We start from the raw sequence: 19,866 nt of genomic DNA, 5'->3' as shown, positions 1-19,866 counted from the left end.
CTTTCATACTTTCAGCAAAACTGATTAAAAAGATAACCATAAGTAAAAAATAAAGCAAACTTATTTTAATTAACATCTTCCTACAAGTGAAAGAAAAATAAAAAATGTTCAAATATTTTCAAAATGTTCAAAATTAAAACCGCTTCTCTAAAAAAGTTTAAGATTTTAAGTTGGAAGTACAAACTATCATATTTAAAAAAAATCTTTATTCCTTAATAATCCCAAAAATTCAAATCCTTTCATCATACAGATGCCTTTTCGATATTTTTTAGAAGGGATTTTTCAGAAGCAAAATCTTAATTTAGAGTTTCAATGATCATCTGCAGGAATGTTTTTTTATGAAGAAGAAAGTTTTTTCACATCATATCTTCTTGTTTCATGAAAAAATTGGCTCAAATTCCCGATTTACTGCATTCATTTTTTAAATGGAAACTTCTGATAACTTCTTCTTACAGAGAATTTGTATTTTTATGTTTCTGTGTCCTTCTAAGTTCATAATTTATCTGTTAAATTTCTAAAGGGAAATAAAGCGTGTTACATGATCCATTGATGTTATTATATGAGTGTGGAATACAAAAAAATATATATCAAAAAGCAAATGCACATAAAAATTATGATGAATATGTGTTCTACGTGACTTTGTTACATGATTCTTAAAAAAAAACAAACTATGGAATTGGGAATGAATACAAAATTTTGAAACATCAGATCCAAGTAAAAAATTTCCAAAGATGCAAAAACTATCTCATTAACAAAGTTTGATGTTGATTTCTACTTTAGTGTTTCGTTGTGTTATTCAGTCTTAACTTTTTTAAGACTATAAAACTTTCAAAAGAATCAATATTTTCGAAACATCAAAAGCTTTTCCTCTCAAACTAATAGCACCTATTTCGTTCGCGACAGATATTGGAACCGGGCTTTGAAAAATGGCAGCACAAACGAGCCAAATCTAATTTACCGTTTCCGTCAGTATTGGAGCACACTTGATGTCTTGCTGGTTCTGGAAGGGCGAATCCTGGTCGGCCATCGAGCAGGTTGGCGTAGGGACGTGGTGGACCCGGACCTCGTAGAGAGCATCTTCCGCCCGCCAGGACACGTTCAGCTGGAGCAGGTCGGACATATTGTCATGACGGATGGCCTCTATTCGGAGCTCTGCGGATAGAGATCAAGATGGGTAGCGAACAGTGATGGATGCCACGAAAGTTGCGATGCAAAAATTAAATCAAACCAACATTACCCGACATTTCGGCTGGACGATGTTCCTGCAAGAAGAAAGAAAGAAAATAGATTTAGATTGGATGGAATCATGAAAGTGGAAAACGAAAAGATCTGTTCGTCTCAAAACACGGTTGATGGTAGAAACCATTTGTTCGGTGGCAAAAATGTTTTCGCAAACATTTATTCCCCCTGGTCTCTGGAGGAATAATCCACTCTGCTGGTTGTTCTATCGAAAAATTGGCACTGGAATTTGTATCACTCGGATATTCAATCATTTTTGTATCGTGAGCTTGGAAAATCCCATGGGAGCACTATTTCATTTAAGGTCATTGATTTAGGTTAGAAGTAATTTAAAAAAATCTCTGCATAGATTTTTTGTTTAAGAGTCGTTCAAGTTGCAAGTAGGCGCCTATGTGGTCTAACGGTATGACAGGCGTACTGGGTTCGATTCCCGGTATCGGCAAAAAAACTTTTGGGTTCAAAACCCCGGTTCAAAACGGCCGACAGATAAGAATGTTCAATCAGTTGCCAGCTGGCCTGGCTGTTGATGTACATCGTTTTTGTACACATATTCGATTAATATTTAAATTAATCAATATTCTGCTTAATAGGCTCATATAGCCTGCTTCCCCCCTATTCAAAAAAAGCTAATGCTCTAATGCTTATTAGGAGGTTTCAAAAACTTACATGTCTGATCATGTAGAACATTCCTGTTGACAATTAATACAAATTCCAAGTTAATTCATAATAAAAAACAATTCGAAAAAAAAGATTAAATACTAAAATTTTCGTTTCTGATTGTTTTCTGTTGTTATCCAGTAGTGCACATTTGTTAGCCTAATAAAAACTTATTCTTTTTCCTATCTGAATACATAATGTTCTTATTTCATAAACCCTCGAAAAGCACCCACCCAACTCTAGGGCGACATTTCGTGAGGAAACCAAATAATTGGAACAGCTTTTCCAAGAATTGTATCGCCTGATAGTCAACATTCACTTCCAGAGTAAGAGTATGACATTTGAACTGTTCTTCCAAAAAAATGGAGACCAATTTCTGATGGAGTGTAGAGGAACAAAGTGAATCAGCTCGTTTCAGGGAATCGAGTAAGACATAAACAAACATCTTAATCACTCGTTTGTTGAGTGTTTCATCATCACGATAAGTAACATGACAGAACCATTGAAGTGAATTGGGGAAGCATCAGTGCAGCAAGTGGCTCCAGAGAGTCGTAAATTATTTTGTTATCCATTTGAACTGAAAGTGTGATCGTAAAAGAACTTGGGGTCAAGTTTCTATTTAATATGCTCCTTACTTTTTTCAACATCTTAGTAACTTTCTTCCTATGGTCTAGCCGTCTGTCATTCAAATCTTTAATACTCACCGATAAAAGCTGCTCAATATATTCAAAAATGAAATTTTAGAAATGCAAACTTATTTGGTTCATTTAAACCAAATTGAAACCAAATTAATGCTAGCAGTAACCATCAATTTTTCGAATAAACTGAATCCAAATGAAATATAAAGGAATATGCAGAAGCTTTTTCAATGACTAATCAAATCTATTTTTTATAGGAATTCAATAATCAAAACTATAATTATTGCAATTACACTAGTTTAAAACAATTTAAAAAAAATCGTGAACTTAATTGACCGACTTATATTTTTAATGTGAAATCAGGCGCTGAATCTGAAAATAAAATTCAGAAAATTCTCAGTAGAACAGTTTTTGAGTTATGCTCCAAATATGAAAAATTTAAAAATTAAAAAAGTACTTTTACTGAGGTTGAAATATCTCGGACTGCATAACAGTAATTTGAATTCTCTTTTGTGCATATTAAAGGTGAATTAATTTTCTATCATGTGAACATCATTTTTGCGTATAATCAACAGTATTGTTGATATTCGTGACTTCGAGATAGAAAAAATTATAAAAACGCATTTTTTAGAGAAATCTTTGTTGCAGTGAAAGTTTTAGACTCGATGGTAACATTTAAAAATCTTATTTTAATTTGGCCTTAAGTGTCAGTTCAAAACGAAGATTTTTGAATAATTTTGAAAAATTGAATTCAACGAACCGCAGTGAATAAATCATAGTACATTTAAAAAGAATTATACTTGGAAAATCTCTTTCGCTTCAATTCAGAATTATTCATCAGCTTACCAGAAGGTCACATGCCAAATTTCAGAACGATCTGACCATGGGGAGGGGTGACTTGAATCTCAAACGTGAATTTTATTTTAAGGTATTATGCTCGGAAAGAACAAAAATACTGGTTTTTCAGTAATAACTTTTTTCAGCACAAGCCGGTTTATTTCATATTAAATTAATGTTTCATAATTCGAGTCGCGCATTGTACCCAGAACAGAACGGATCTCTTATTTATTGCATATGATGTTTGCTTCCCGAGATTTTTCCGGAGTACGGTCGAATGTCTGTTCGTTGCATGTGTGCTCTGGATTTTTTTCTTGTTGCAGCAAGCCAAAATATGGCGCATCAATTAAAGGATTTCGATTTGCGTCGAATATGGAAAACTATCTTATTGTATTATGCAAGAGGGTAAATTTTCCGGAAGCGATTACATGTCAAAACGAGATTACTGGTGATAATTGAAGAAATTCGCGAAATCACAACGTGTAATTGAAAAGCAGTTTAGAAATTGAAAAAAGAAGAAACAGTGGAAAGTGCTTTAATATGAAAAAGAGTAAAGATTAAATATACGTTTTGATGACGCAGAAAGTGCTGGATGTGGTGAAGAATTTATTTTATTTCGCGAAATAGTTCCTAACGAAGATCTTTGAATAATTCTGGTGTTCAGCAAGTAAAGCGCTTGGGTAGAAGAATCGAAAAAAAAAGTGAGCGAGAGGCAAACTCAGCATTCGAGTAGCTGTAGGTGGGCATGCGGAAGACCGCCAAAATAATCGCAAGGCCTACTAGATGAGTGTAAAACTGCATGAATTCGTTGACTGTTTGGAACCCTTCTTAAAAAAGTGGTCAACTTGCGAGCAGAGGCAAAATCAGGAAACTACCAATGCCTCCTAGAATGGAGGAAGAGGGGGAAGTTTGGAAAAGATTCGCAAGTCGTGCAATCGGAAAAGGGCAAGGCGCGAGTGAAAAAAGAATGTTTTAAAATTGAATAAGTTCAGTTAGAAATATACTAACAGAAGAAAGGTGGAGCGCAAATGCGGAATTGAAAGGGAATATGTGAAAAGGGCAATCTGGGAAGACAGTGGAAAAAAAAAAAACAAAATAAGGATAAACGGTTCGAAGCGCCGTAGAAATTGTTGGAAATATAATAATAAGGCAAAGGTGTATGGGTTTGAAATCCAGTGACAGATTAGTTTGAGTTTTAATATTTGCTACGGTGATCTGGTGAGATGTATTTTTTCCTTTAAATTAAATGAATTGGAATATTTTGACCTGATTTTTTATTCTCTTGTTTAAAGAGTGATAGCACTATTATGCTGTGCATTCAATATTAATCAAAATTTATAATTTCAGCAGATGTGAGTTGATCACAGCATCATCTGCCTGTTTAACGATGTATAGGAAGAGGTCTCTTAAAAAAAATTATTTCAAAATCAGGGTACGTCTTACACGACGGAGCGAAATTAAAAACCCATAAATTTTTTTTCAAAATTTTTACTCAAAAATGCAGGTGCATACACATTTAAGTACGATATTTATATGTGTACTATTTATATATTTCTCATTTATTATTCTGTCACGTAATATGCTTATTTTTCAATATAAATACATATTACAGTAAAATTCATTATATTCAACAGTACATAAGTATATAAGAAATTTTGTCTTTCAGCTCCGCCGACCAGCATCCAGATATTTATAATTATTTTCTATTTTTCAGCAATTATATTTATCATCACCCATTATCTACTTATAAAATGGAATAGAGGTTGGGAATTGGGGTTTAGAATGCAGCTGCAGAAACAGATAATAAGTCGGTAAACAGGGCAATAGCTATAGCACTACTGGTAAGGATGGAGGTTGAGTACGAACAGGTAAGAGTTTAACGAAGAGGTAAGATTGTATAATTTTTCAACTTTTTCGTTTATTAAATAAATTATTTCTGAACGGCCAATCAGTTGCCAGCTGGGCAGGTGTCTACACGTATACGGAATACCTGTTGAAGATTCATAACACTGGAAATGTTATGAATTTTATACGGTTGCGAAACTGATTGTATCGTTCTACAAATAACACATACACATACCTACACGTGACACTCATTACATAACAGTTCATAGATAGGCCGAACAATTGATCTAGAGAATGTAAATAAACGCATACGTTGGCGAAACTGCGGTGAATCCGTGCACCCATGGTGGATTATCTACAAACATACATACATACATAGCTTTTTTTCAGCACAAGCCGATAGTTTTTTATGATTAATTTTATTGAAGCCTAATTTAAGACAAATATTTCAAAAAAGTTATCGCGGTTCAAAGGCCGTAAATTTTGTCTAACACACAAAGAGTACTTTTTACACACTGCGTTTTATACGAGAATTTTCGGCCAAAATACAATCTTTGAACCGCAATAACTTTTTTGTACTAAGTCCAATCGTATTGCAGTCTTCGGGTGAAATATTATTATTAGTTTAGGTATTTTATAAAATTAATCATAAAAATCAATCGGCTTGTGGTCAAAACAGTTATTACTGAAAAACCAGATTTTTTTCCATCCGAGCATAATACCTTAAAATCAAATTCACGTTTGAGACTCAAGTAACCACTCCCCATGGTCAGATCGTTCTGAAATTTGGCATGTGACCTTCTAGTAAGCTGATGAATAATTCTGAATTGAAGCGAGTGAGATTTTCCAAGTTAAATTCTACCTATACTATAATTAGTGCACAAATTCATTCAAAAATTATATTTTAAAGTGGTAACCATAAATAATTCTCCTGAAATTGATTGTTTTTTGAGAGTTCACACTTATGATTCTGATTTTTTTTTTATGGTTATCACTTTAAAATATAATTTTTGAATGAATTTATGAAAAAAACAGCAATTCCTAAGCTTCCAAATGAACCCTTCAGATCTGCAATACGATGTTAGAAGAGAAAGATATGAATGAGATAATTTTGCATGTTTTTAAAAGAATGATCCCAAACTTTTGGCCGATACACCATACTAAGGGGTGATCCCAAACTTTTGGACGATAACTTAATTGTCTATTTTATAAAATTAAAGTACATTCTTAAATGTTTGCATAGTTTTTTTTATTGAGAAGTAAAAAATAAGGATTCTAATGCAATTCAAATTTTCAAATTTGTTCCACGCTATCTCACGATGCTCGGCTTTGAATATTGAGTGCAATTTTTTGAAAATGTTCTAACTTTAGGTTAAGTTTATGGTACAAAACTGAAACATTATATCTGGGAAAAATACCTCCCGAACATCTATTGCTCATTATATTTCAAATGAGATCAAAAGATTTGCAATATGTCCTACAACGGCTGTGATATGAACGATCAAAATTTGCATGTTTTTTAGTGGGTGATCCCAAACTTTTTGGCCGGCTTTGTAGGTATTGGTTAGACATCATGTTTTTAAAATAATCTTAAAATTAATTCTGCTACAGGAGTCGATGGAATATCAACTAAGTCTTAAAAAATATACAAACAAAAATATATTGTTTCATTTGTCTTTATAGACATTCGTTAAGCTTTCGATTGTGTTAATCACAAGATTTTTGTGAAAAAATTAAAATTATTCGGTTTGTCTGAAAACGCTAGAGAGCTCATGAATTCCTAGCTGTCCAACGGACAACAAGTTGTTAGGATCAATTCCAATGACAGCAAAACTATGCCAATCACATGTGGTATACCTCAAGGTTCCATCTTGGGACCTTTGTTGTTCATGATGTACATAAATGATATCTTTGCCATTCCTCTTAAAGGTAAATTACAACTATTTGCAGATGACGCAACTCTCTTATACATTGTGGAGAACCTCGAGACTCTAAAGAAATATATTTCTCACGATATAAATATTCTCATTACCTATTTTTACCAAAATCTTATGGCAATTAACTAATAAAAAATGAACTACATTCTTTTTAACCTTCAAAAACAATCTGATAAAACTCCAATTCTTGTGAATGGAATAGCAATAGAACAAGTTTCAAAAGTCAAATATCTCGGGTTACTAATAGATGAAAATCTTCGATGGAACGAACACATACTCCGAGTAAGCTCCAAAGTTTTCTCCAACGTTTTTGCACTGACGAAAATTCGAAACCTTATTTCTGAACATAGTTTGGAAGGTATATTATGCTTAAAGTCTGTTTTGCATAGAATCTGGTCGGATAAAATAGTTCATTTCTCCGCAAAGAAATAACGTACAACAAAAGTAAAAATTTCAGTTTGTAGGGTTTTTATTGCACTTGAAGGAAAAAATACCTCAAAATCAAAAAAGAAAACAACAAGAAAATACGGTTCAAAAATTGACACTTGGCCGAAAAGTAAGAACGCGGAATAGGTAAAATGTGAAATGCGAAAAAATCGACAAGTAGCAACTATTCGCAGCGAATCTGAAGAGATGGCAACGTCGCTATAACTGTTCTCGCATAAGGAAAGCTCAGTAGGCCCATGGGTTGCTACGTTTTTGCTCGTTTGAAGTGTGCTTTAAAACACGCTCTCAAACCACTGGGCTCGCTATACATGGGAATTCTCTTTCTGAGTTTCTCATGTATAGTTAGCTAGTGTAGAGCAAAGGCGGGAGAAATTTATAGGAGCTTTTCATCAACATGCCCTCTAGCCTAAAATTTCAACACCTATCAAGCTTTCTCCTATTGGCGCACTAATGCCTTTTCTTCCGAATTTCTAAAAAATAAATTCTCTCTAGTTATCATTCCGCCGCACATGCCATTAAAATTATAATCACACAAATTACGGCGATTAAAATCATATAACAAACAATCATTGGCAAAAAGGAAAAAAAAACAACAAGAAAATAAAGTTCAAAAATCGACTCAAAATCATTCGTCAGCTTTTCGGATGAATTTTCGAACTTTTTTTGTGATACCACCCATCATTTTCTGCACAGTACTGCTGGTAACCTCATTCGCCATCTTGTTCCACCAATTTTCCATTTGAGCGAGTTTTTTTTTCATGGTTCTGCCACATTTCTTCAGTTTGCCCATAACTATTGCCCAATATTTCTCGATGGGACGAAAATCTGAACAGTTTGGTGGGTTGATAATTTTTTCAACAAAATCGATCTTGTTCTCCTTATACCACTTAACGACATCCCGGCTGTAGTGGCAACTTGCCAGGTCCGGCCAGAACTTTACCGGACCTTTGTGGGACCGAATGAATGGCAAAACCCTCTTCTGGAGACATTCTTCTTTGTAAACATTTCCATTCATTGTGTCCCCCCCAGTGATGAAAATCTTAGTCTTCTTCCCACAACTACAGACCCCTTGCCAAATCATCAACTTACGAGCAAATTTATCTGCGAAAACAAACTTGAATCTACCCGCAACATTCGCTTTACGCTTCGCAAGGTAAAATTTGTTACCGGGTATTTGTCCAAAATCCATTTTGACGTGAGTTTCGTCGTCCATCAAAATGCATCCGTTGTACTTGGTCAACACTTTCTCGTACAACTTCCTTGCCCTAGTTTTGGCAACCAGGTTTTGTTTCAGCGTCCTGTTGGGGTGTTGGCTTGCATGATACGACCGCAAGCCTTCTCGCAAACAAATTCGTCGAGCTGTACTGTGGTTCGTCTTGAACTTTTTCGCCAAATCACGCAAGGAGATTCCAGAATTATTGTGAACTGATCGAATTACCTTTGCTCGCAGCTTCCGGTCATATGTTCCACTTTTACGCCTGGTTTGTTTTGCTCGATCCAACGTTAGGGTCTCCAGGTAACATTGTAGCACCGAATTTACAGTCGATTTTTGATATTTCAGGAAGTTCGCGATCTTTACCCCCGACCACGTCGGTTTCTCTACGTGAGTGTGCAGAATTTTCTTTCGCCTTTCGCGTTCCATCGTCGATAACTTTTGACTGACTGCTGCAATCTTGAAGAAATTTTCATCGCTAAGTAAACAAACCATCCGGATCAAAACACTGTCAATAGATTCGTGATGTGACAACTAGGGGAGCTGCAGTAAATGAAAAAATGCGACCAGATTTTATGTGAAACAGACTTTACATACATCCGCACTTTGCGAATATGAACAGTATATGGGGATGTGCAGCTTCTGTGCATCTGAGACATCTTTTCACATTACAAAATAGAGCTTAAAAAATTGAAAAGAAAACTGCCAGTTCACTATCCGACCAGTTAACTTAACTCAGCTAATGTGCTTTCTTGCATACTCTGAATAAATTTGAAACTTGTCTCTTGATCTATAGAATCTTAAATAATTTAATGAAAATGATAATTACACTTACTTTTGTATCGGAAATACACTCGTACAAAACTAGATGCAATGCCAACTCTAACTTTTACATAACCAGAAGAAGAATAACGATTTATTCAAACAATTCTTGAATAAAGGTCTAAATCTGTTTAATACATTACTTCCTTGCATAAAAATATCAGTAGTTTTCCGCTGTTTAAGTTTCGACTCTAACGATACCTATTTCATGAAACTCAGCCTAGTAACATTCACCCACCTTGACGAAACCATACTGTACATAGCTGGTATGACTAGTCGGGGGGTAGAGAACTACTAGGCTTTGCCAAATCCAAAACAAATTTAAAACGCCTAGCCCTTCCAAGAAATTCGTTGTCCACCAAAGCAACGCGAATGCAAGCGCGGTAAATCTTGCGAAACTATAGACTCTTGGGAATTCTGGAGACAGGAAAAGGTTTCTTTGCTACGCACAACCTGGTGTGGGATATTTTGAAGAAGCTTTTCCCCATCTTAGATCCTGTTTCCCCTTCCCTTTCCCATTCTTTCATCCTTTCATTTATAATCCCTTACATGAGTAGTAGTCAATAAGCTTAGTTAGTTAAGATAGATAAAGTACCTAAGCACACACAGTGAAAACTTTATACTCAACTGTTGACTGACAACAGCTTTCTTAACTTATACGATTTATATTGTAACATATCATGTCCCATTAATTTTAAATAAAGTCATAAGAGCTTAGTGTAGGGCTGGGGGAAAATAAGGGGCGGCGAACAAAGGTTGAGAACCACTATCGGGTGCGCGCAATGGTGTAACCGGGGAGAGTTTGCGTTCCCCGTGGGGTGTGCGAACGGCAGAGAGGAAAAATCCCGGAAGTACAAGGGAGCACAGAAAGCGTCGGTACGGTCTCTTGCTTGGTAGCCGTCGTTCGGTGCAGTCGTGTGAGTCTAAGCTAAAACGTTCGGAAAAAGACTAAGATTCGTCGGTCGTAAACCCAAAGTTGTCCGCCGGAAAAGCGAAGTGCGAAAAGGACCTTACAGGTTGTAAAACGGTCTCCAGTGCTTTCGGAGATCCGAAGAGAAAAAGAACGGACCTTGTAGGGTGTGAAATGGTCTCTGGTGTTATATTGAGATCCGTACCAAAAAAAAGGGTGCACGTGGACGACTAAATTGCTAAGATTCCCGTAAAAGATTCGTCTCTAACCCTAAAGTGACCAGGGCTCATAAATCGAACCCTAAAAGAAAACTACCCGCGGGTGTTAGGACCGTAGTCCGAACCGAAGTGGCCAATTCGCCGCTCCCCAAACGCCACCAGCTCAACAAAACTCCAACCCCAGCATCCAAAGAGCGTAGGAGCCCCCGAGATTAAGAGCGAGCCGGTAAGTCTAATTTAGACCCCCTGTAAATGTGGTAAAAACTTATTTATTACATTGTCGTTCCAACAAAAAACGCTCAAAGCGATTTGGAGTTTTTGTTGGTTGCGGGAGGATTAGGACGGGAAGTGTATGATCTCTAATAAAAAAAAATCATTGCCCCAAAATCTGCGCCCATCAGGTCGAAATACAAAAAGGTAGATCTCCATCTACTTCTGTGGGATTTGCCAAAGGAAAAAAAAACGTACAGCAAATCGGTTTTTTTGTCATTGCACTTGCTGCTGTGCGTAATTGTTCTGCAAATATCACCACCGATCGAGTACAAAAAAAACTTTTTGCGACTTATTTCTCACTCACTGGCTGGAAGTAAATCTCTAGTTTTTTTTTCTCCCGTGTCCTTGAATAACTGATCGCACGCGATTCAATTACGTGTTGCCTTCAATTTTGTTTAATTTTTTTTGTAAGTTTTTGAAAACCAATCATGTCTTTGGAAAGTGACTACTTCAATGAGATGGTTTTAGTTTATTTAACCCCTGAAGAGGTAATTTTTGAATTGGAAATTAGAAATTTGCTAGATGCCAGGGACAGATCTCTTAGTCTCAATCGTAGAAAATTAAAAAACGCGCTACGAGAAGAAAAAGAGGGTTTAATGCGTATATTCGTTTACAACCGGAATCCAGAAAATGAAATTCAGATTTTTCGAGATAGACTCGAACGTGTTTGGGCAAATTTGAGTGTAAATATCCTAGATAGGAAGTTGTCCCAAACTGGTTTACTTCATTTGTACCACCGCATTAAATTGTTCAAACAGTTTTTTGGTACCAGCAGTAGAGCGAACGAAGCAAACAATATCTTCATCAAAGTGATACAAACTTATAACACACATTTTTCAAATCAGAGTTCTTCTGTTGCTTTTACATCTCCTTCGTCGTTCGCAACAATAACAACAATATCAACCGCAACAACCGCTGCTGTTGTGCAGGCAACACAATCCGCTACAGGGAGTTTTGCTATTGTGCCTTTAAGTAGCACAAATGGGGCGAAAAATTGTGTTGCGAGTGAAGATTTGCCAGCTGAGTTATTAGGTGCAGCCAGCTTAGAAGCACAGACAAAACTCGCTGGTTCAACTAATGCAACTTCATCTTTCGTTTCAACGCCCAATATTACAAGATCTGATAGCCCAATTTTGCAATTTACAACACCAGTTTCAAATTATAATACATCAAATAAGAATTCCCTCCATGATATCAATTCAATTCTACGTGTCAATAATTTATCCATTGTTTCTACATCGGTGTCAATTTCATCGCGCTCGACGACAACAAATAGTACAACCATTTCGTGCGGCGCAGGCGTAAGAACACAGCCTACCTGGTCCATCCCTCAGTACAAAATTTCCTCGCGTATTCAAGCTAACCGACAAGTCCGTTTTGACACACATAGAAATATTGAACCTGAAGTGATGAGTGCTCCGCATACAGTTCAGGGTTGCGCGCCAAATTTTGTGAGAGTGAGTGACCCATATATGGGCGAGCGTGAGAACCAGTGCAATGTGCGTAATGTGTATAATAATTTTGATTTAATGAGTGATGAAGATGATGCTGAATTGAATTGCGGTTCAAATAAGCCGAGCTTATTGACACATGGAAGGAGGAATTCTGGCGCCCAAATTAACACAATTTACGAACCTTGTTCGTGGTCTGATCCTAAAGACAACTTAGAGGAAAACTACGAAGAAGAACAACGTTCTCCTTGGGATTACAGGAATCATTCTGCAGCTATCAAAGGTCCACCAGCGAATCGTGTTAGAAGAAGAGATGAGAGTAGCGATCAGCAGCAAAATTTTTCAAGGTTTCTTGCTCGGAATGAATACAATCGACACAACGCGCCACAGGATAGAGACGGTTGGTCACATCGTGAACAATTTCGCTGGGAATCAGCACCCATACCCAATGTAAACCCTTTTCAAAACATGGATTTCAACCCTATTCCAAATCGATCGAAAACCATTCCCGTAGTGAAATGGCCAATGCGTTATTCTGGAGAAGATCGCGGAGCCGGAATCAACACATTTCTGTGGGAAATCAACGACTGGACTCAAGCTCAGCAAACAACGGAATTAGAGCTTTTGAGAACGTTTGGGAATTTATTGACTGGCAAAGCCAAGCTATGGTTCACCAGCAACAAACATCGATTCCAGACTTATTCTGAATTGATTGACAATCTGATTGCTACCTTCCGCCACCCAGATCTAGATCACCACATTTTGATGGAAATATATCAGCGAAGGCAGCAACGGAATGAATCATTTTTAGAATTTTTCTTGGAAGTTGAAAGGAAATTTAAAAGTTTGGCAGAACCAGTTTCAGATCGCGAAATTGTCCTCACACTTCGAAGAAATATGAAGCCGGATTATAAAAGAGCACTAGTAGGACGAGAAATCCACAATTTATTTGAATTGCAGAAAGCTTGTCGTGAAATTGATGCTACTAACACCTACTTGTTGACCAGGAGTCTACCAATTTCTCAGACTAATTCTGTTCATGAGGATAGGACATCACCCATGCACAGGCAGTCAGCAACGTACAACAACAACGTTAGACCGCAGCAAAGAAGTTATCCTTTTTTTAACGATCGAGATAATCGAGGTAATAAACCCAATCAAAATCATCAGGGTTACCAGCAAGCAGATAGTCGAAATCGGAATTCGGGAAACCAGTATCCGAAACCAATTAATCCGAATAATCGAGAAAATTCGCGAAACAGAGGTAGTTTTCCTCGTAGTGAAAACAGACAAAATTCAGAAAACCAAAATTTTCAATTTAACAAAAATAAAGAAGGACAAAAACAAGAACTTGGTGGTTTGAAACCTGACCATCAAATTGCTGGAACATCAAGGCAGGTTAATCAACCTAAAGATTCCACTCGATTCAAAAATTTGGAAATTAGAATCCGTGATCATATTCCATTGAATGATAAATTTTCTTGTTTCAATTGTCAGAGTCAACAACATTTGACTGATAGTTGTTCTGAACCTTATAGTATTCATTGTCAAGTGTGTGGTTTTCAAGGTTTTCCCACGCATAAATGTCCGTTTTGTTCAAAAAACGTTCAGCGTCAGAAGGACATGAGTCCTTCAAAGTAGATTATTCCCCCGAACAAGTACTTTTGTCTTTAGGTTATGAACCGCTCTCGGTAAACGAAGAGCAGGATTCAGAATTTGTTTTGTCATTAATAAATGAAAATCGTCCGTTTATTTTTCCATCCATTTATAATCAATCTATTCGTACACTTTTAGATAGTGGAAGTCAGAAAACTCTGATTTCGTTTCAGACAGCACGTACTTGGCAAGGATTAGGAACTAAGATTCATCCTAGCAACGTGAGATTAACTAGCGCGTCCGGTGATACACTAAAAGTAATTGGTACCGTTTATCTTCCATATCAATATGGAAATCAAACTAAAATTGTAGAAACAACAGTCGTTGAGGCTCTTCCGGTAGAATGCATCGCAGGAATGGATTTCTTCAATGCTTTCGAAATCCACATTTTGAAAGGGGAGGAAATGATTTGTCAAATCAATGAATCTCTTTCTCCAGAGTCAGAATCGAAGCTTATTGAGTTAACTGAGGATCAAAGTGAAGAAATTGAACGCATCAAACGTATTTTTAAACCCGCGGTATCTGATGTTCTAGAAGTAACTCCACTAATTGAACACCGTATAGAAATTAAAGAAGAGTTTAAGGATATCGCGCCCGTTCGAGTTATGCCCTTTCCGTTTTCTCCGGTGATCCAGAAAAAATTAAATGAAGAAATAGATAGACTTTTACAGTTAGGGATCATTGAAGAATCTCATTCAGAATGGTCATTAAATGCAGTTCCCATTAAGAAACCCAATGGTACAGTGCGTCTCTGTTTGGACGCTCGCAAATTAAATGAGCGTACTAAACGAGATAGTTATCCGATTGCTCATATCGGTCGAATACTCGGAAGACTAGGAAAAACTCGTTACCTTAGTACCATCGACTTGAAAGATGCTTTCTTACAAGTTCCTCTATCGCGCGAATCAAAACCACTGACAGCGTTTTGTATCCAGGGACGTGGCTTGTTCCAGTACACCCGCCTTCCTTTCGGTCTGTGCAACAGTCCTGCGACATTATCCCGTCTCATGGACCGAATTCTGGGAAACGGTGCACTGGAACCACAAGTATTCGTGTACCTGGACGACATAATTCTGGCTAGTGATAGTTTTGAGGAGCATATCAGGCTTCTAGAAGAAGTAGCTCATCGTTTAGCTGATGCTAATTTGGCAATAAACATCGACAAGTCCCAATTCTGCCGATCAGAAGTGCCATTTTTAGGCTATTTGCTGTCGTGTGATGGTCTACGCCCGGATCCCGCCAAAATTCAAGGAATTTTAGACTTCGAAGCACCGAGAACCGTCAGACAAATCCGTAGATTTTTAGGCATGGTAAACTATTACCGCCGGTTTGTCTCGGATTTCAGTACGATAACGGTGCCCATCTCGGATCTTTTGGCAGGAAAACCCAAATTAGTTAAATGGACTCCAGAAGCGGAAGACGCGTTCCGGAAAATCAAGGAGAAATTAGTGACCGCTCCAATTCTGTCGAACCCCGATTTTGAGTTAGAGTTTGTTGTTCAGACAGATGCCAGCGACAAAGCCGTAGCGGGAGTACTAACGCAGGTGCAAGCTGGATCTGAGAAAGTGATCAGCTTTTTTTCGCAGAAACTCAACTCGGCTCAACAAAACTACTCGGCTACCGAAAAGGAAGCATTAGCGGCACTTCTTTCCATTGACAAATTTCGGGGTTATATAGAAGGCAGCCACTTTACCTTGGTGACGGATGCCTCGGCCTTGCAGTACATCCGAAACAACAAATGGAAACCGTCATCTCGATTGAGCAGATGGAGCTTGGAGCTGCAGCATTTAGATATGACCATCATACACAGGCGAGGAGTCGACAACGTCGTCCCGGATGCCTTGTCGCGCAGCATTTGTGCTGTGCAGGGATCAACGTTTCAGGACTTAGTGAAGAAAATTCAGCAAAATCCAGAACAGTATCCAGATTTTCGCTTCGAAGATGATCAGCTGTGGAAGTATGTGGCCGTTGAGGAGGAGCCATATGACGTACGATTCGAGTGGAAAATGGTTCCACCTCCGGAAACCCGAACGCAGATAATCGAGCAGGAACACGAAATGAGCTTTCATCTCGGAGTGGAAAAGACGCTGTCACGACTTCAGCTTCGCTATTATTGGCCACATATGGCAACAGAAGTTCGAAAGTTAATCCAGAAATGTACGGTGTGTAAGGAGACGAAACCAGCCACAGTGCCGGTTGTACCGCTGATGGGTAAGCAGAAAATAGCAGACCATCCCTGGCAAATAGTTGCAATGGATTACATTGGACCTTTGCCGAAAAGTCGATCAGGATTCATGCATATTTTGGTGATTCAGGATCTTTTCAGCAAGTGGTGTCAACTTCATCCAGTTCGAAGAGTTGAGTCAGGAAATCTTTGCAGAATTCTTCGCGAGGAATGGTTTCTAAAACACTCGATCCCGGAGATCGTGTTAACAGACAACGCAACGACTTTTACGTCTAAAGATTTTCGAAGCTTACTGGAACGATTTGAAGTCAAACACTGGACAACCTCACGCCACCACAGCCAAGGAAATCCAGTGGAGCGCTTAAATCGTTCCATTAATGCTGCCATTCGCACGTACTGTAAAAAGGATCAGCGATTTTGGGATACCCGAATTGCCGACATTCAACACGTGTTTAACAACACGGTGCATTCCGCTACCGGTTGTACGCCGTATTTCGTCACGCACAAACACGAGATTGCCAGAACTGGCCCAGATCATAGCCGCTGGCGTCACAAAGAAGATTATGTTCCCGAAAATGATTCGAATATCAGTGAAGAGATATACGATATAGTGAAAAAGAATTTACTTAAAGCTTACGAAACAAGTGCTAAGTGTTACAATTTACGTAAAAAGTCTCGACCAGAGTCGTTTAAAGTCGGTCAGTGTATTTATCGAAGAAATTTCAAACAATCCAACGCGGGTGAATATTACAACGCGAAATTGGCACCGATGTATCTGCCCTGTCGTGTGGTTGCACTGCATGGGTCCAGCTCATATGAGTTGGAAGATTTGGAAGGACGCAACATAGGCACATGGCCAGCAGAACATCTCAAACCGTAAATATTTTCATATTTCAAATCACTCACTAAGTACCATCTCAATCTTGTCCCTGATTGGTTAGAATAGTTGTTAAATTGAGTAGGCACCTCTCCCGCAATTCCACTACTACCTTGTTGAATCTCTCACAAATTTTTGTCGAGAGAGCGAGCTACAATCGGTGAGTAGCAACTCCTTCCGTTTCCGTCCAATTAGCCTCTCATTAGGAGAGCATCGTAAGGACTTTTCCGGAAAATTCCACCCTCCAGTCACGTGAGTGAGCAATGGTTGCCTCTAGTAACTCACCATTTCGGTTGAGTGTTATAAAAGGGGAAAAAACCCACGCGCTTGTTGAGCTAGGAGATGATTTTTTTTTAAGGCCGGCCAAATAAAACTAAGTTTTAATTGATATTTAATAAAACTCGATCGTCAATCGTACTATTTGAATCTTTCAAAGAAAGATGGCCAACATAGGGAAATTGGCGATCTCCGGTTGTGGGGACGAGACCAAATCTGCTTAACCTTTCTGACCTGATGGGACGGATATCGCGTACTCCGTAATCGTTGATCCACTTCACGAACTTTTCCGACCACGACAGAAGGATGGTCAAATTAGATTTATTGACATCATTTGCGGGACATTATAAATCTCAACCAGCGGCCCTCATATCGGGCTTATCGAGGATTCAAACTGTCCGATATATTGTGGCCTTAGCCACCAAGACTCACCGTAGTGGCGTTGCTAGACTACGGGGGTCGCCCACATGCGCGAACCCCAGGATGAATCCTCGACTAACTAAAGAAACCGAGTTCAGACGACTTTGAATTAGATTGATTAATTTTGGGGTGTTAGAGTAATTGTTTAGTTTAATAAAATCAATATTTTTTTTCTTCTCTAGAATAATTTTCGATTTGTATTTATTTAGTTCTTTTTGCATGTTGTTACATGTTATTTGATTTATTAATTAAAAAAAATACTTGTCGTCTTTTTTTTCTCTGAATCGGGGGTAAATGTAACATATCATGTCCCATTAATTTTAAATAAAGTCATAAGAGCTTAGTGTAGGGCTGGGGGAAAATAAGGGGCGGCGAACAAAGGTTGAGAACCACTATCGGGTGCGCGCAATGGTGTAACCGGGGAGAGTTTGCGTTCCCCGTGGGGTGTGCGAACGGCAGAGAGGAAAAATCCCGGAAGTACAAGGGAGCACAGAAAGCGTCGGTACGGTCTCTTGCTTGGTAGCCGTCGTTCGGTGCAGTCGTGTGAGTCTAAGCTAAAACGTTCGGAAAAAGACTAAGATTCGTCGGTCGTAAACCCAAAGTTGTCCGCCGGAAAAGCGAAGTGCGAAAAGGACCTTACAGGTTGTAAAACGGTCTCCAGTGCTTTCGGAGATCCGAAGAGAAAAAGAACGGACCTTGTAGGGTGTGAAATGGTCTCTGGTGTTATATTGAGATCCGTACCAAAAAAAAGGGTGCACGTGGACGACTAAATTGCTAAGATTCCCGTAAAAGATTCGTCTCTAACCCTAAAGTGACCAGGGCTCATAAATCGAACCCTAAAAGAAAACTACCCGCGGGTGTTAGGACCGTAGTCCGAACCGAAGTGGCCAATTCGCCGCTCCCCAAACGCCACCAGCTCAACAAAACTCCAACCCCAGCATCCAAAGAGCGTAGGAGCCCCCGAGATTAAGAGCGAGCCGGTAAGTCTAATTTAGACCCCCTGTAAATGTGGTAAAAACTTATTTATTACAATATTCACCAATAAAACAAAAAAAAATGAAGCTTCTATAACCCCTAATTTTGCAATCGAAAAAATGCGATACTAAATTATGCAAACATTTTGGCATTGATAGCTTATTTCGGTTACTGTTTGCCATCGATTCAGGCATCAAAGTCTGCTCGGGTACAACTTATGCTGTCAATCCTATCGGTATCATTCTCACATAAATGGTATTAGCCTCTGGGCTTATTCAATATTTTACTATCCAATGATGATTTGATAAGATAAGCGTACTCCAGTAGCACTAGCGTAGGCATCGAATCGTTACGCACAAATTGATTTGATGCGCAACCTTAAATCATGGCAAAATAATGATGTAGATAGATGCATTGAGCTTTTGGTTCGTGATTGCGCACCTCCTTCTATCAAGCGCATTCAGCTATCAGCATCATCACAAAAACAAAAGGGAGTCTTCCACATTTCGCCCATTTTTAATGCGTTTGTATACTTTTACTCTCTGAAGCCACTAAGATTTAATTGAATCCAATTGTCTAAGATGAACCAAAATATTCAGAACAATCATAATTGCAAAGTGGTGCAGCAAATTCAGACTTCTATCAAACAACCTGTCTATTATATTCAATCTGCTTTTGTTACTTGTAGTGGAAGCATCACGAGGGGAGATAATAAAAAATATATTGAAATTTTCAATAATCTGGAAATAATCGGACTAAAACATGCAAGCAACAAACTTGCATAAAATCTAAATAAAAAAAAATAAATTGAAGATCTTAATTAAAAAAAAAAACTCGAATAATAAAGCTGAAGAAAGAATTTGATAAATGTCCCGTCCTTGTTAAGCCAAATCCGTTTTGGAGTGTAAATATGATACTATTGGAGGTTTGGTGGCTAGTTACATTATTCGGGTGAATCCAAAAAAAAAAAACCTTCAGCGAGCGTTAATG

General features: G+C 38.1%; 1 protein-coding gene across 3 annotated transcripts in view; it reads right to left on the bottom strand.

The window, feature by feature from the left end:
• The window catches only part of LOC129750050 (platelet-derived growth factor receptor alpha), a 519,951-nt gene that overhangs the window by 103,438 nt on the left and 396,647 nt on the right, over positions 1-19,866 (bottom strand). For all 3 annotated transcript variants that reach the window (XM_055745248.1, XM_055745246.1, XM_055745247.1), the window contains 2 exons: positions 1,238-1,262; positions 959-1,152 (listed from right to left, as the gene is read on the bottom strand). In XM_055745248.1, coding sequence (XP_055601223.1) covers positions 959-1,152; positions 1,238-1,262 — 219 coding nt within the window. The remainder of the gene's footprint in view (positions 1-958; positions 1,153-1,237; positions 1,263-19,866) is intronic.

The sequence above is a fragment of the Uranotaenia lowii genome, chromosome 2 (assembly GCF_029784155.1).
Source record: "Uranotaenia lowii strain MFRU-FL chromosome 2, ASM2978415v1, whole genome shotgun sequence".
Classification (NCBI taxonomy): domain Eukaryota; kingdom Metazoa; phylum Arthropoda; class Insecta; order Diptera; family Culicidae; genus Uranotaenia; species Uranotaenia lowii.
Note: the sequence above shows the minus strand (reverse complement) of the source record. Positions and strands in the feature narration are given on the sequence as shown.